Raw genomic sequence first — 17,667 nt, 5'->3', positions numbered from 1 at the left:
CTTTTGGACATTCAAAAACAAATATTTAAACTGCTATTTTTTCTTCTGTTGCCTACTTCTTACTCATAACTAATGATGGGGGGAATCCCTTTTTTAAATGCATGTTATTCAGATGCTGAAATATAATGCCTCTGAGTTGGTATTTACCCAGTGCTTAAGATGTGCCCCAGACCTATGCTGTGTGCATTGCACCGCTGGTTTAACGATTTGTCTTTCAAGAGTCTCACAGCAAATTTGAAAAATCGAAATCTCTAATTTCTTTCATTTATTTATTTTTATTTATTTTATTATTTTTTTTGAGGGAGAATCCCCAAGCTTTGCATTCTATCCCCAGGCTAGAGTGCAAAAGTGTGATATCAGCTCACTGCAACCTCCCCTGCTCAGGTTCAAGTGATTCTCCTGCCTCAGCCTCCCGAGTAGCTGGAGTTGTAGATCCCCACCACCATGCCCAGATAATTTTTGCATTTTTAGTAGAGACGATGTTTCACCATGTTTGCCAGGCTGGTCTCAAACTCCTGACCTCAAGTGATCCTCCCGCCTTGGCCTCCCAAAGTGCTGGGATTACAGGCATGAAAGCCTTAAAATGTCTCATTTCTGATGCATAATTAATTTTGTTACTTTGTTTAGCTAGTTTTTCAGTGATTTGAGTTTTAACCTCTTTCTTAGTACATCACTCTCCAAAAGGCATTTCCATATATAGCATTTAATTATGTCACACATTTTTCACATGGTGTAGGAAGGTAGGTGGAAATGTGGCTTAGCTACACTGCACACTTTGATCAAAATCACATGGCTGGAGCAGGCACAGCTGTCTCTTTCCATGACAGAATTTCTCTTCACTCAGAATTCCAAAGGAGAATTATAAATTGAAGTCACTCATTAAATAAACATTAATTGAGTACCTTACCAAATGTGGCTTGTAGCTGTTCTGGTCCCTACATACAAAGGGGAACTTGGTGTCATGTAGCCATTACTTTTATCACTAGTAATATGAATTAGTTAAAATAGAGTCTCTGGAGTTACCATGTCTCAGATTCAAATCTTGTTTCTGTCACTGCCTCACTGGTGTTTTAAATACATCATTGAATTTCTCTGTGCATCTAACTCCTCTGGGGAAAATAATGATAACAGTTTATCTCATGGGTTGAGGTCATGATACATAAAATAATTCCTAGCATAAGAGGCACTAAAATGATAACTATTATTACAATTTGTTAATTTTTTTTCCTATCTAACAGCTTTGGTTAGGAATGCCTGCATGGTATGTGGCAGCCTGCCGAGCCAACGTGAAGAGTGGTGCCATCATGTCTGCTTTATCTGACACTGAGATTCAGAGAGAAATTGGAATCAGCAATCCACTGCATCGCTTAAAGCTCCGATTAGCAATCCAGGAGATGGTTTCCCTAACAAGTCCTTCAGCTCCTCCAACATCTCGAACTGTGAGTCAGTTTGTGCTCCTCCCATTCCCCAACACTAGACAAATAGCAGCATGTCTAAGTCTACAGAGCAAAATTGTGACAGCACACATTTTAGTGTCAGCTTGAATTTTTCTCAAGAGATTTAACTTGCTCTTTATTAACCTTGCTGCTACTTTTAATAGATTTTCAACTGAGGAACAGTGATTCATATCAGACTTGAAAGCTAGCATAGCATACTTTTCAGCTAGCATCTAGACTAGACCTTAGATTTTTCTCCCAAGCAACAAGACCCTGAGCTTACTCTTTTTCAACTCATTCCTTCCTTCTGTCCCTCCCTCCCACCTTCCCTCCTTCCTTCCTTCCTTTTTCTTCCTTCCTTAGTCCCTCCCTCCCTCCCCTTTTCTCTCCTTCCTTCCTTCCCTCCCTCCTTCCCCTTTTCTTTCCTTCCCTCCCTCCCTCGCCCCCTTTTTCTTCTTCCTTCCTACTTTCTTTCTCTTTCCCCCAGGTAATTTTTCAGGAGATCTATAAGCATTAGTGCTTACTAGAAATACAAAGCTTAAGTGACTACTTTATTTTTTAATTTTAATATTTTTTATTTTTATAGATTCAGGGGGAACATATACAATTTCATTACATGGATGTGTTATGTAATACAGAGGTTTGGGCTTCCAGTGTTCCCATCACCCAAATAGTGAACATTGAACCCAATGGGTAATTTTTCAAACTTCACCCTCTACTACCCTATTCCCTTTTGGAGTCCCCAGTGTCTGTTATTTCCTTACTTGTCCACATGTACGCATTGTTTAGCTCTCACTTACAAGTGAAGACATGTTCAATTTAAGTTTTCGTTTCTGAGTTATTTCACTCGGAATAATTGTCTCCAGTTCCATTTATGTTGCTATAAAAGACATTAGCTTATTCTTTTTTATGACTGCATAGTATTTAATGGTGTGTATATACATTTTACTTATCCAGTCATCCACTGATGGACACTTAGATCCATTCTATGACTTGCTATTATGAGTAATGTGATAAAAACATGAGTGCAGGCATTATTTTGATATTATTTTTAATAATACAAATAAATACAATTTATTTTCCTTTGGGTAGGTACTTAGTAGTGAGATGGCAGAGTTGAATGCTAGTTCTAGTTTTAGTTCTTTGAGAAATCTTCATACTGCCTTCCATAGAGGTTGTAATAATGTACATTCGCACCAACAGCGTATAAGTGTTCCCTTTTCTCTGTGCCCTTGCCAATATCTGTTGTCTTTTCTACTGCTTAGTAATAGTCATTATGACTGGTGTGAGATGGTATCTCACTGTGGTTTTAATTACATTTATCTGATGATTAATGATGTTGAGTGTTTTTATATGTTTGTTGGCTACTTGTATGTCTTCTTTTCTAACTCCCTATTTCTTAAGAAGTTTTTATAATTATGAAATTATATGAGTTTGATGTTTTATAAATACCAAATTGAATATCTGGAATATATTTTCTTCAAAATGTGTTTTTCAGTTATAAATTCCGAATCATCTCATACCTTTTTACCTATCCTAATACTAGAAAAGAACAAAATGTGACAAAAAAAGCATGAATGATGGCAAATTCAGACAAAAAAACTCTCAAATAATATTTCATTCTTTCTTTATTCCACTTCTAAGTTATATATTTTGTTCATAAGCCATATTATTTCTGATAATTACTAGGTGTCCCAAATCTCATACCTTATATAGCATAATAAAGTATAGGAGAAAGAGATAAATTTTAGCAGTACATAAAATCTTAAAAGGTCATATTGCTTTATTGCTGTTTTCAGGCAGAAAAGTAACTTAAGTATAACTTTTTATGCATGATCTTAAACAGTTCTGAATAGGTTGCTTCATTTCTGTTTACACATTTTCCTTTCCAATATGCTAGATTCTGATGCCAGGTCAAATTTAAAAGTCTTACATATTTCTTACATAATTCCATCTTAAGTTCTTCCTAAATAACATGTAGGAAAAATATATAATTTTTTTAAAGTCTTACCTATATTATTTTTAAATATAAATGCCAATGTTTTTCACTATACCTGGATTGTGACTTAAGCTAAAAGACAATTCAGAATACAATAATCCCTTGAACACCATGGGAGTTAGGAATGCTGACCCCCCAAACACAGTCAAAAACTCACCTATAACTTTTGGCTCCCCCAAGACTTTACTACTAATAGTCTACTGTTGACTGGATGCCCTACTGATAACAAAAATAGTTGATAAACATGTATTATGTATGTATTATGTGCTCCATTTATACAATAAAGTAAGCTAGAGAAAAGAAAATATTAAGAAAATCATAGGGAAGAGAAATGATATTGCATTGTGGAAGGAAATCATCATAAATGTCTTTATCCTCATCATCTTTTTTTTTTCTTGTTTTCTTTAGTTGGGAGAAAGTTTAATTCCCTTTTTAATTTATTTTTTATTTTTATTTTTTATTGCTATACTTTAAGTTCTGGGGTACATGTGTAGAACCTACAGGTTTGTTACATCGGTATACATTTGCCATGGTGGTTTGCTGCATCCATCCCCCTGTCATCTACGTTAGGTATTTCTCTTAATGCTATCCCTCCCCTATTCCTCCACCCCCTGCTATCCATCACCTAGACCACCACCACCCAACAGGCCCTGGTGTATGAAGTTCCCCTCCCTGTGTCCATGTGTTCTCATTGTTCAACACCCACTTATGAGTGAGAACATGCAGTGTTTGGTTTTCTGTTCTTGTGTCAGTTTGCTGAGAATGATGGTTTTCAGCTTTATTCATGTCACTGCGAAGGACATGAACTCATTCTTTTTTGTGGCTGCATAGTATTCCGTGGTGTATATATGCCACATTTTCTTTATCCAGCCTATCATTGATGGACATTTGGGTTGGTTCCAAGTCTTTGCTTTATGTTGAGTATGCTGAGGAGGAAAAAGGGGAGAGATTGGTCATGTTGTCTCAGGAGTGGCAGTGGCAAAAGAAAGTCTGTGTATAAGTGGAACAATTCAGTTCAAACCTGTATTGTTCAAGAGTCACCTGTATATTTAAAATAAAAAACTGAAAAGACCATTAAAATAGTTATTTTAAATTGGATTTAACTCTGATGAAGTGTTTCCTGAGTAATTTCCAGCTAAGTGAGAAGCATCATAAATGATTTATACCCATAATTTCCTCCCAAGAGCAAATGCAAACAAAAATATTAAAAATTATGAATCTTGCAAAAATAAATTTGAAGTCCCAACTTCCAGATAGAAAAATAGGATACAGTTTATTATTTTTATTTACCAGTGTAATCTATTTCTTAATGAACAATAAGAAATTTAAGAACTATTTTTCTAAAACAATTTAACCAAACTGAAGGAATTTAATTTATACAATATTAATTAACATTCAACTGTTTAAAGAATGGGCAGAATAAAGAAAGCTTATGAGAGCCTTTATGGTGTAGCCTCAGTTTACCTCGGAGGTTTTATTTCCCCAGGTCAGGAACTACTTTCAATTTTCTAAACTTCTTTGCCCTTGGTTAATTATAGGCTTTGTATCGGTCTTCCCTTGCCCCGAAATTTTATCCCACTTCACAGTCACCATATTTTCCTCAATTCATTATTCATTTATTGATTCCTTTATGTATTTCCTCTGAAAACCTTTTGCTGAGCCCCCAAAGTCTGGGTTTGGTTCCTTCCTGAGTTTATAAGTACCAGTCCAGGTACTTATAAACAACATTTTATAGTTCTCTCTCTTCTTGATTTATCTCACACTAGATGAAATAAAGATAGCATTGGGTTTCCATCAACCACCAAGCCTTAACAGTAGTGCCTGGCAAATTTTAGTAAATATTCACCTTAAATAATCATTGTACAAATCACTCTACCCAAATATTTCATATACTCTACGAAGTATAAGAAATATTTGTGGCCTTGAGTTCAGAAAGGGAAACTCTACTAAGGAAGATAAGTGTGTTGACCAGTAGGTTTAGTACAAGATTATATAGATTAACTCCTAAATGTGTGATAGGAGCAAAATGTAACGGAGCTACAAGAAAATAGAAATCACTACCAGGTGGATAAGGCTTCACAAAGAAATGAACATTTGAAGCATAAAAATATATTGTTTATGGCATTTAAGTTTGATATGTGTTTATTGAATTAATATATGATCCTGTATAACATTTGTAAAACAGAAAAATACAAAGTTGACAAAATAATTTAAAAACATTAAAAATATCCATTCCAGAGATTATCAATGTTAATTTTTTCACTATTGAAAAAATTTGATGAAGACCTTTTCATTCTTTTTTCTTATCTTTTTATATAGATGGACTATTTCATATTATATATTAATTTGGAAATTTAGTAATGTAGTAGAAGCATTATTTTATTAAATATGCAATTGCAACATCATTTTTAATTGCTGCATATCTCCTTTGTAGAAATGCCATAACTTATTTAACCAAATTCCTACTATTGGACACTTTTTGTTGGGTGCAACACAATTTTTTGTTGTGTGTAAAATATGTGCCTGTAATTATATTGTTGCATAAACTGTGGTCATTTCCATTGCTATATTTGTGTATAGGGCATGCATATTCTTAATACTTTTAAACTTTAATTGCCAAAGTTGTGTTGTGTTGCTATTACTCCTCCGTTTGTCAACATTGGTTATCTCCTTGCTTAAATTTGCATTTTGAAAATCACTACTAAATGTGCAAGTTTCTATATTCCTATTATCCAGTATTTACATTAATTTTCTATTCATAATTTTTCCAACTTATCTCTAGTATATAAGAATATTTATCTTTTTACTAATGTGTGATAGCTCTGTATTCACAGAACATATATGCCTCTTGACAAATACTGAAGCAAATTATATGAGACAAGTTAAGTTGTGTCTCTAAGCTTTAAAAATATCTACTAAATATTTCCTCTTCCTTCTGCTCCATGTGCATGGAAGCATTTACTCATTTCCAATATATTTCCAGTACAATTTGCTTTGCAAAACTAAAATTCCACATAAATTGCTATTAATAAATTCGCTGCATAAAGTCATAATCAACATTATATATTAGAATTCACAGTTAAAAAACACAAAGGCAGATTTTTTAATGCTTTTTTAAAGCAAAGTTATTTTATTATGTCTTGTAGAACACTACATTTTGTTCAGATCATATAAATTATTTTGCACATTGAGGTTTTGGCTTGAATTTCTTAGACCAGTGTATTGTGTTTATTAACTGAAGTTCTGAGGAGAAAAAGATAAGGTTCTTGGGCTTTTTTTTTTTTTTCTAACTGACTACCACTGCTATTTGATTCTGCCTCATTTCCTGCCTAGATATAATGGGAGGGAACACCAAAAACGAAAATCTAAATGTCACTTGTATGATTACTTTGGATCAGCCCTAAATTTCCAGTTTTCTGTTTCTTTTCCCCAAGCTACTATTAATATAGAAAGTCTCTTTCCTTGTAGGATGGAGATGGAGATATCAGTTAATTGAAATTTGGTTGAAGAAGTTTGTCATAAAAATAAGTATATTCTTTGAATATTTTATCTTAGGTAAAAATTATAGAAATGCTCAAGCATTGCAAATTTAGATGGAGCATCTAGAACATTGTTTTTGTGCATGTTTCCAATGTCTCGAGTTCCATATTATCCTTTTAGATAATCTTACTGGAAACATGTTTAATTTCTCAGGCTGTTGTTTCTTTTTAAAGTGATGACTTCAAGCTAACTCAAAAAGCCATTCGAATGAGGAATCCTTCTGGACATTTACAATTTCTTCCCCATACTTTGGCAAAGTTATGTTTTATTGTTAGTGTGTTTCAACATTTTCCTGTCTCTGGTTTTTCCAACTAATTTGACTTAGTGTTTATATATGAGCCAAATTTGTTTTATATTTCGCTTTATGTAACATTTATTTAAATTGATGAATCAAACATTTTAAAAGCAAGTACAGTGGAAATAAAAAGTTTGAAACAAATAAAGTGATTTTTAATAACCTTATAATTGAACAAGATTGAGCATAAATGTAAGGCATAAGATAGGCATTCACCAGCTCAGTGTAATACAGAGAAATACAGAGTATTTCTTGAATTAAAGATTTGCTTGAATGGAGATTGCCTAACAGAATTCTAATACAAATACAGTAGTAGGCAACATCAGCAGAATGCTCACTGTCAGGCCCTGTTCTAAGTGCTTTACATGTAATAACCCATTTAAGACTCACAACCACACTATGAGAAAGGTACTTTTATACAGCTGTTTCACAAATGGGCAAAACTGATATAAAGAAGTAAACTGACTCATCTAAGGTCATACTCCTATGTGGATTTGCTGCTAAAAAGTACATTTCCTGCTTCTGCTTCCTGCATTCTATCAGTTTTTCTTCTTTTTATAGCATTCTTTAGTCTACTTGTTCCTCTTTTGATTCCTCATAAGCCTCAACCTTTATTGAAAAAAGAGTGAGGTATAATTGTCTTTATAAACCTCAACCTTTTTGCAAAGAGGGTGAGGTATAAATACCATTCTTATTATAATGAGAAAAATTTATCTAATAATGAGAGACAAAAATTCAGATAGGGGAGAAATGTGGATACAGGCCATTTGAATGTAAACAGTAATTTGAAGTTACTACTTTGTAATAGAATTACAAAGTAAAACACACTTTAAATGACATAGGTAGTAACAAAAGTTACTTTAACCAGATAAGATTTAAGATTATTCTGAGATCTGGCTGCTTATACTGTATCTCTGACAGCAAAAGTATCCATTATTTTCACCTGATTAATTTTCATGAGTTATTTCTTAAGTTCATTTTATTATTTACTTTTCTGTTGTAACTCTTTCCAGAATGATTTAATTAGGTGTTTTAATTCTTATCATCCTCTAGAAATTTCCTTCTAGTTCTCACTCGATACTTTCTCAACGTTCTATTACATGTGGACTAAGGGGAGACAAGCAAGACATTTCAAGCAAAAAAAATTTAAAGAGGCTCCATTGTCAGATATCAACCCTGAAAGTGATTGCTTCCTTAAATCATAGTCCCCTGGGACCTCATGTGCCTCATCCTGGTCCCAGCTCTGTATAAGAACATATTGTATTATAATATAAACTTTGTAGTGTTTCTTTCTAATCTGGAGCATGCACTTTTAGTCCCACTTAAGAGATGCAGAACCTGAAATTTAGACATGTTTAGGAAATGTCCTAGGGTGGTCACTGATAAGTGCTGCTGTATAGCTCAAGCCCCTTGTATCTAATTTGATAATATAATTAAAATTTTATAAATTACATGTTAGACTCAGATGATATTAGCCACAAAAAAAATGACTATTGGTTTGCATTGTTTAGCTCACACATTTTTGGGAGGTTGCAGCACAGTCTACTGAGAGCAGTGAATAGGTAATTTTAAGGGGATCTCAGAGGACCACAACTAAGTTATACAATGTTTGTTTTTTATACTTTTCCAGCCTACTTTTTGTACTCTCCTTATACCCAATACCAAAGCACTTAAATCCTTAGGCCCTTTGGTTGCTCAAAGCTTCCCAGTCTACCTCTCTCATAGGGATGTTCTTCTCTGAAACTCATGCTCTAAATTATTCCCTCATGATGTACTTACATGCAAGTTCCATTCCCTAAAGTGGTGGTGGAGAGAGAGCAATCTGATTGAATAATTGACTTACTACATATGAACTTGCTTATAAAATAAACTGGTTAGAACTTCAGTTAATGTCTACTTGATTGGGTTGTGTAGAAACTATTTCTGTTGGCTGTTTTACAAGACTATAGGGCAGGCAGTGCTGTTCACAAGTAAAACTACACATCACACAGAAACAACATACAACTTCTGTAAATTTGCCAACCATACTTTAAAAATTTGCCCTGGGTATATACTCATTTTGTGAAGAAAGAAACAGATAAAACCATAGCTTCCAGCATCTTCTCCCATCCCAGTTTATGGTGATAGACTGGCAGACACAGACTTAAAGATAAGCTGTGAAAGATATTATGCATGTATCTAATCTAGTGTGAGATAATTAATACAGGTAGTTTCTTAAAGTAGGAGTGAGATCTTCATTGTTTGGATTACGAATCAAAGGAGAAGCTACACAAATCAGTGTAAAATTGATTGTACACTGTTTTGCAAGCTTAAGCCATTTAAGATTGGCTTAAATGAACTTTCAGGTAATCATCACTGAAACTCACTTTGAACAAACAGTACAGCCATTCAAGCAAAGCTCCATGATAACTGGGTGTAAAGGAAATATGACAGATGAGTGTAAAGTGATTTTCAGCCTAGCACACTCTCATAAAGTCAGTAAAAACAATGTATTCCAAGTAATGTAATGTTTTATATATTTATATGAAACTTTCTGTTTATAATGAGCATCATTGTTAGAAGCTGAGGATACAAGAAAGGGACTTTTAATGACATAAATTACTTTTGTATTCTAAATTTATTTCATAGGTGTACATGGACTTATAGAAAAAAATCAGCTAGACTCTAAATTTCAAAACAGTAGAAGAAAAAATAATTCTACATATATATTTGATGCCTAGCCTGTGGAATTTTTATGTGCATAGAATTTGCTTTTAATTATTAATCTTTACCACCCAATTTCACTTGTTACTGAAGTATATTTACAATCATATGTCACTTAATGCCAGATACATGTTCTAAGAAATAAGTCATGAGACAACTTTTTTATTCTGAGAATATCATGGAGCATACTTATGTAAACCTAAATGGTATAGACTACTGCACACCTAGGCTATGTGGTATAATTTATTGCTCCAGGATACAAACCTGTATAGCATGATACCAAACTGAATACTGTAGGCAATTGTAACATGGTGGTAAGTATGTGTGTATCCAAATGTATCTAAACATAGAAAATGTACAGTAAAAATATAATATAAAAGATAAAAAATGGTACACACGAATAGAACACTTACCAGTAATGAAGCTTGCAGGACTAGAAGTTGCTCTGGATGAGTCAGTGAGTGAGCAGTGAGTGAATATGAAGGCCTAGGACACTACTACTGTAGACTTTATAAACACTATACTTTTATGCTACACACAAGTCATTAAAAAAATCTTTTTATTTCTTCAATAATAAATTAGCCTTAACTTATGGTAATGTTTACACTTTATAAACCTTTTTTGTTAAGTTTTGGCTCTTTTAAAATAATATTTAGCTTAAAACACCAATATAATGTACAGCTGAACAAAATTAATTTCTTTTTTTTTTTTGAGACGGAGTTTCACTCTTGTTACCCAGGCTGGAGTGCAATGGCGCGATCTCGGCTCACCGCAAGCTCCGCCTCCTGGGTTCAGCTCTCCTGCCTCAGCCTTCTGAGTAGCTGGGATTACAGGCACACGCCACCATGCCCAGCTAATTTTTTGTATTTTTAGTAGAGACGGGGTTTCACCATGTTGACCAGGATGGTCTCGATCTCTTGACCTCGTGATCCACCTGCCTCGGCCTCCCAAAGTTTTATCCTTGTCCTATAAGCTTTCTGCTATTTCATTTTTTTTCCCTTTAAATTTTTTCGTTAAAAACGAAGACACACACAAATTACTATAGGTCTACCCAGGGTTGGCACCATCAGTATCACTGTCTTTTGTCTCCATATCTTGTTCCACTGGGCAGTAACACACAGGGAGCTGTCATCTCCTAGGATATCAATGCCTTCTTTTGAGATACTGCCTGAAGAACTTACTTGGGGCTACTTTACAGTTAACTCTTTAAAAAACAAAAGCAGAGGGAGTATACTGTAAAATAATCATTGAAAAAGTATGGTGTGTTAAACACATAAACCAGTAACCTAGTCATTAATTATCATTATCAACTATTATGGGCTACACATAGTTGCATGTGCTATACTTTTATATGACTAGCAGTGCAAAGGTTTGTTTACACTAGTGTTACCACAAACATGTGAGTAATGCATTGCACTACAATGGCATAATGGCTATGACAGCACTAGGTGACAGGAACTTTTCAGCTCTATTGTAATCATATGAGTCCATTGTTGGGCATGTACTCTATTCCTGACTATAACGTCAGCATGTATTACATGACTTTATGTATGCATCTATATACATATATAAGATTTCACTTACATCAAATATACTCATCAATTTATATATAGTTACATTTTAAATTATATTGAATTATATTATTTTTAATACAGAAAAAGTCATGGTACTAGGTAAATGGCAGAAAAGCCCAAAGTGAATTATGGTGATGACTTAACAATGTTTGGGTAACAACTTTGCTACACCAGTTCTTTAGAAATTGGACCCTTCCCAAAACAAGTATAAAATAATACGTAGGATGTAAATTTCATTGATGTGCTTGGAAAACCTTGCAATGTTCATAAAGAAATGATGGAATTTGATGGCAAGTGGTTTCCAGGGGCCCAATACCTTCAATGATATGCCTGATCTTTATGTTACTCAGTCGACTTTGGTTTTGAAATTGTGTGTTATTAAGTGTATAGAACTAATACCAAGGAGTTTTTTTTTAGAAAGCAAATGGGACTTTATAAGAGAATATTGCCTGTTAAAGAATTTTCTTTTATACTATGTTCTCTATAATCAGACTGGTGAAGAATTACGAAATACATGGGTTTTGTAATTTGACAATTATTAGTGTGGCTGAAAAATAAATTAAAAATAGCATTTCATTTCTTTTTCATCTGCAAGAATGCAGGAACACTTTATTGAATCACACACAAAAAAAATAATCATTTGGAAAAAGCTGATGCTAGTTTCCAGAGTAGTTACGATAATGCTTCCAGCTTTATATTGACAACCAATTTTTTCCTTCAGAGGATATTGAGAATCAAAATTATGTGAAAGGAAATTTTGGTAATAACACAACACAGTGCATGTGCCATTGTTTTCTGATTAAAAAATTAAATTCATTATTCTACAGTTCAAATTTAATCAGTTCACCATTATTACAAAAATTGATCTGATAGCCACATACCATTGGAATGCATATTTTGATGATGTTTATTTTCTGATTCATAATTGCAGAAATATTATTTTAAATCTATCCCCAAGAGCTTCCCAACATGCCTCTTTCTAGTTAATCTTTTTGAGTAGAAGAAAAGGGAGCTCTGAGCAAACCAGCCATGCTGTCTCTCTTGTGCACATGGTAGGGGCACGGGCACTGTGGTATTGCTGTGTTGCTGTTAACTCACAGAGGTGCTGCCTTTCTTCTTTACCACTGCTTGCCTCCCATGGATTCCTCTGCTTCCCTCTGGGCTTCCTCACTAGCCTTCAGGCAACGTTTGGGTGACTCATGAAGAAATGGAAAATCTTGCAGCTCCAGCAAAAACGGTTAGTCTTATGGCTTTGTTGAACCTGAAGGAAAGTGACTTTGCTGCTCTTTGGATGAGGAAACTAATTTGTTTACTATAGACCAGAGAAATAGGGTGTGTTTTGATAGTTATATGCAGTAATAACTAACATTTTTTACAGTTTTATTCTTCGGTACTCTCTTGAAATTTTTAAATGAAATAGTATTAGGTTGTGGCTAATATCATAAGAGCTTATAGTATACAAACAATAAGCAAGAATGTAATAAATCATGTTGCAACATTGGATGTTTTTGTAACAAATATCATTTAGTATTGGACATGTTCACAGGTAACAGGTTTCTAAACCAAATTAAATTGGTAATAGAAAATATGGATTGAATATTTATTTTAATATGATCATGTGGTTTCTTGTGCTTTACCATCTTAGATACAAAGCTTGACCCCCCCCAAAAAAAAAACCCAAAAACCAAAAAAGCTTTATGTTAATTTGGTATTGAAAAGCACAATTTTAAAGAATTTCTTGGGGACTCTGTAACTTTTAAAAATAAAATGTTATCAAAATCATTTTTTCATGTGAAGTAACAAAGTTGGGCATATCATATATTTTATCTTTATCAACTTCTTTTTAATTTAATGTCTTTTCAGTGTTATCCTTATTTGAAAATTATCTACAAATTTGTTATGGCTAAAATCACCAATGTCTTGTACTAATTTCATTTTTAGTTTAGTTTTGTTGTACTTGGTTTTTGTCTTGTTTTGTTTTGTTGACTACTATTGAAATCTATTTGATTATCACAAAGCTTTGTTGGAGGAATATAGTTTTTTCACTTCACTAGTTTACCTTGTATAAGATTTCCCTATTATATATACATATGCATATATGACATCAGAAATTTTTATTATAGCATATTACATTTTGAAAATTACATTCATTTAAGAATTAAAAAAAGGTTTGGAATGACCAAATCAAATGTTCACAAAATTATGAATTTAACATTTAAATTAGAATTAATTAAAAACTATGTAGCTGCTGTGTAATTGCCTTTGAACTGTAAAACTGATCACTGTGGGTCTGAGTAAGAATCTGTATGTTTATCTGTCTGTGATACAAATTATTTTGTATAACAGTTTTGCTTCTGCTAAAAAAATATATTGATTTGAAATTAATTTATATTTACCTGCTTTATTAATCATTTTCTGCTGCTAACACAGAAAGAATCTGAGGAAGGAAGCTGGGCCCAGGTAGGAGATACATATGCTTTAAGACTCTTAATATCATTTAGTAGGCTCTGAGGATATAAATTAAGAAACTGTCATAAGTCACAATATTATAAACCTTCACTTAGCTCAATATTAGGCTGATCTGCATGTGTAATTCTAGATTGTTTAGCACTTTAGATGTCTTTTCAAATTACAATATTTTTCAAATAAGATGATTGCCATTTCATACCTTGCCTCTTTTAAAAGAGTACTTTTCTTTCTTTCCCAAAAGAATGATCCAAAACTTAAATTTCTTTGAAATCATTCTTGAATATATTTAATCAGGAAGCATTCAAGTTGAATCTAAAAGGGGAACAAAAAGAAAGAAAAGACTTATTTGGAGTTACACATGCCTTCAGATATAATGGAAACTATGAGGAGGGGGTTGGAGGTGCATGTGTTGGTGTTGTAGACTGCAGAGTCATTAGCATTTATTGAGATGCCATGTGAGACAGCTGTCTATACTTGGAACAGACATATATGTTTTTAAGGAAGCTATGCATTTTTTCTACATTTCCACATATTGGATGGCTAAAAGAGAAAATTTGTGTTATATTCAATCTTATTGAAACCTTTCAATATAAGAAAAATTTTGGTAGTTATGTTAGGACCTGTATTTAAACACACAGTAGGATTGTATTAGATAATGATTTTGATAAAAATTTCATCATTCCTTAGAACACACAAAACAAGAGGAACAGTTAGATTTTTACTAGAAATACATCTTAGAATTGAGAATTTAGGGCATGATAGGGAACTAAATAGAAATTCTGTAAGAATAATAGAGAATAATAATTCTTTTAAAATATTGGCTTAGTGTTAATGGTTGATTTTGGTTTTCATTTTAGCTGTTTTGAACAGTATTGGTAAGAATAGTTTGTTATATTAAAGAATTAGGTTATCTTAGTTTTTCATCCTGCCCTGCTTCTTTTAGAGTCTATTTTGACTGATTTCTAGAAAAGACTGATTCTTTTCAATTGTTTTTTGGAAAGCTGACTACTTGCTTTGCTAGGTAACAACAATGTTCATACAAAGCTTCAAAATTCTGCCTCTTCAAACGCTTCATTCCTTTCTTTGTTTACTGAGGTTACCATTTCACATCAACATTTGCCATTACACTGTAGCAATGGCAGTAGTGGCATTGATAAGAGGGAAATGGCAATAATGGCATTGACAAGAGGGAAATGACAGATATAAATAAAATGAGATAAATCTATCAATATAAAGACAGATTCTTAAAGCTCAGAGTTTATATAATAACTTCATTATTAATAAAATACATATGTGGACAAAATGTAATTCCTTTTGAAAATACAAAGTAAATAGCCAATCATTTTTAATAGGCAAATACTTTAATAAATGTATGCAGATTTCCATTTTGTACCAAACCAAATCAAATACATACAATCTGAATATTATTTTTGCTTCATTTTCACAAATCATAGCAATTAAATATCAGTTATAATAATAGGTAGTATTCTCCAATTACCATCTCATCTGATTGGTTAAGAAACTTGACTGCTATAAAACAATTCTAGTGTCCGGTTTTTCTACAGACCCTGGCGTATGGAGATATGAACCACGAGTGGATTGGAAATGAATGGCTTCCCAGCCTGGGGTTACCTCAGTACAGAAGTTACTTTATGGAATGCTTGGTAGATGCAAGAATGTTAGATCACCTAACAAAAAAAGATCTCCGTGTCCATTTAAAAATGGTGGATAGTTTTCATCGGTAGGTTTTTTTTTCTAAAGAATAATAAAAATGAAACAATATATTACGTATACCTTACTAAAACAAAAATGGATGTCTAGGAGATAGATAGAAAATATATGTCATTTGAAACATCGCGTACATCTACTTTGAAAAATATTTTCATGAAGCAAACTGCAGGAACTTTCTAATTTAGAACATATTATATTCCCAAAGTCCTTAGAAATACATGTGTACAAAATTTTCCTCATAGGGATTAGTCTATTTTTTTGCCAGATTCTTTGAAAATTCAATGTTTATAATTTTATAGTTGTATGTGTTTATATTAGAAAATTATGAAGAATAAACAAATATTCATAGTTTCAACCCTACACAAATATGTGATTATAAATTTTATAATTTAGAAACATTCTAGGAGCAACTTTGAGAAGAAATTGTTATTCTAAGACATATTTGTGTTTTTTTAATTTTTCGATGTCTTTTAGTGACTTTGCTTATTTGTATATTAATTTCAGTAAAAGCAATACTGTGTTAGACAACTGTGAGGATGCAGATGAAAAAAAGGCAATGTGTTTTTTCAAGTTATTTACCATCCAGCAGAGGAAAAGGGGTTTTTTATAATACCACATTATAAATGCTATGTTTGTGTTACGTGAAACAATGTCAGGGAGATTTTAGTTGTTTTTTTCACATATAGTTGATTGTGGTTGTAAGTTAATATAACTGTAGATGATTTGGGCTTGGGAGACTATATTTGCTTATTTTCTGTCCAACATTTAATCAGTGACTGAAAGTGAAGATGGCATAAAAATTAGATATGTTGATGACATAGAATAAGGATAAATAGAGGATAATTGGGGCTTTTGATTCCAACTTATTCAGATATTTTGAATTTTAATGCAGTTGTTAACACTGTTGAATTAAATGTGGTAGAGATAAATAGAACAAGATTTTTAGAAAACCTATTGCTATGCTGAATAATCCATAATTTAACAGAAACTTGTATGCAAAAGAGAAAGAGTTTATCATTGGCACGAAACTATCCATTTTGGTTAATGGCTTGACAGGCATACTTAGACTGTGTTTATTGGCAGGGACAACAAAAGTGCTACCATACGGTGACATAACAAAAAGAAATTGTATTTATTTGTGGTCATCAAATTGTTATAAAGTGATAGAAGTCTGGTGGTAAAGTTGAAGTAATTAAATACATGTAAATGGGATGAGGGAAGACTTTAGATAAGTTTTCTTATGTTTTAAGATCATTATTATGTGATAGAAGAATTACATTTTCTCTGTTAAGCATGTGAATTTTCATTTAACACAGGTGTAGATACTAGGGTGAGTGACTTCTAGTTACTAGAAGAAACAACTTGTACCGCTCTCAGCTGCCTTGTAGTGTACACACTGTGAGGTAGTGAGTGAACTTCCTGTCAGAGAAGTTCAGGCCTTCATATTTCATATGATTGCATTAGACTTCTGGAGTCTAGTTTTTCCATTCTTCACTAGATTGACTTTTAATACTGTTTCATTACTTTAGTAAAAAAATTTTTATAATGATGAATTTTTTAAAGAATTATCCAAATGACAGGATTTTTGTTCTGGGAAATACCCAAGCTTCATTTTTAAGTTATGCTAATCTCTGACTTAAAGCAGGTACTACCTGACTGTATATTGCGTCCTATGGTCTTTTCATCCCAATTTTCCATCTGACAGAGGGTATCATAATATTATATTTCCTCTGTATAGTATAATTTTGTATTCCACATTAAAACTTGGCAGAAACTGATCAAGAAGCATTGGTTTAATCTCAAGCTGCCCAATATCTGTGATAGTGATTTTATCAGTGTTACCTAGTATATCACTGAATTAGTTTGCTAAGGATGCCACAACAAAACACCACAGATGGTTGGCTTAAACACAGAATATTA

The 17,667-nt window shown here is 32.9% G+C and overlaps 1 protein-coding gene across 50 annotated transcripts in view; it reads left to right on the top strand.

Moving 5' to 3' along the window:
• Positions 1-17,667, top strand: part of PPFIA2 (PPFI scaffold protein A2) — a 506,309-nt gene that overhangs the window by 467,060 nt on the left and 21,582 nt on the right. For 18 of the 50 annotated variants that reach the window (XM_078336985.1, XM_078336982.1, XM_054238673.2 and 15 more), the window contains 4 exons: positions 1,239-1,439; positions 12,722-12,784; positions 13,978-14,007; positions 15,564-15,757. In XM_078336985.1, the coding sequence (XP_078193111.1) occupies positions 1,239-1,439; positions 12,722-12,784; positions 13,978-14,007; positions 15,564-15,757 (488 nt within the window). The remainder of the gene's footprint in view (positions 1-1,238; positions 1,440-12,721; positions 12,785-13,977; positions 14,008-15,563; positions 15,758-17,667) is intronic. The other 32 variants (XM_078336983.1, XM_078336994.1, XM_078336991.1 and 29 more) reach the window with 4 other exon arrangements.

Source organism: Callithrix jacchus, chromosome 9 (assembly GCF_049354715.1).
Source record: "Callithrix jacchus isolate 240 chromosome 9, calJac240_pri, whole genome shotgun sequence".
In the NCBI taxonomy this organism is placed as follows: Eukaryota; Metazoa; Chordata; class Mammalia; order Primates; family Cebidae; genus Callithrix; species Callithrix jacchus.
The sequence above is the reverse complement of the archived record's forward strand: the minus strand, read 5'-3'. Positions and strand labels throughout refer to the sequence as shown.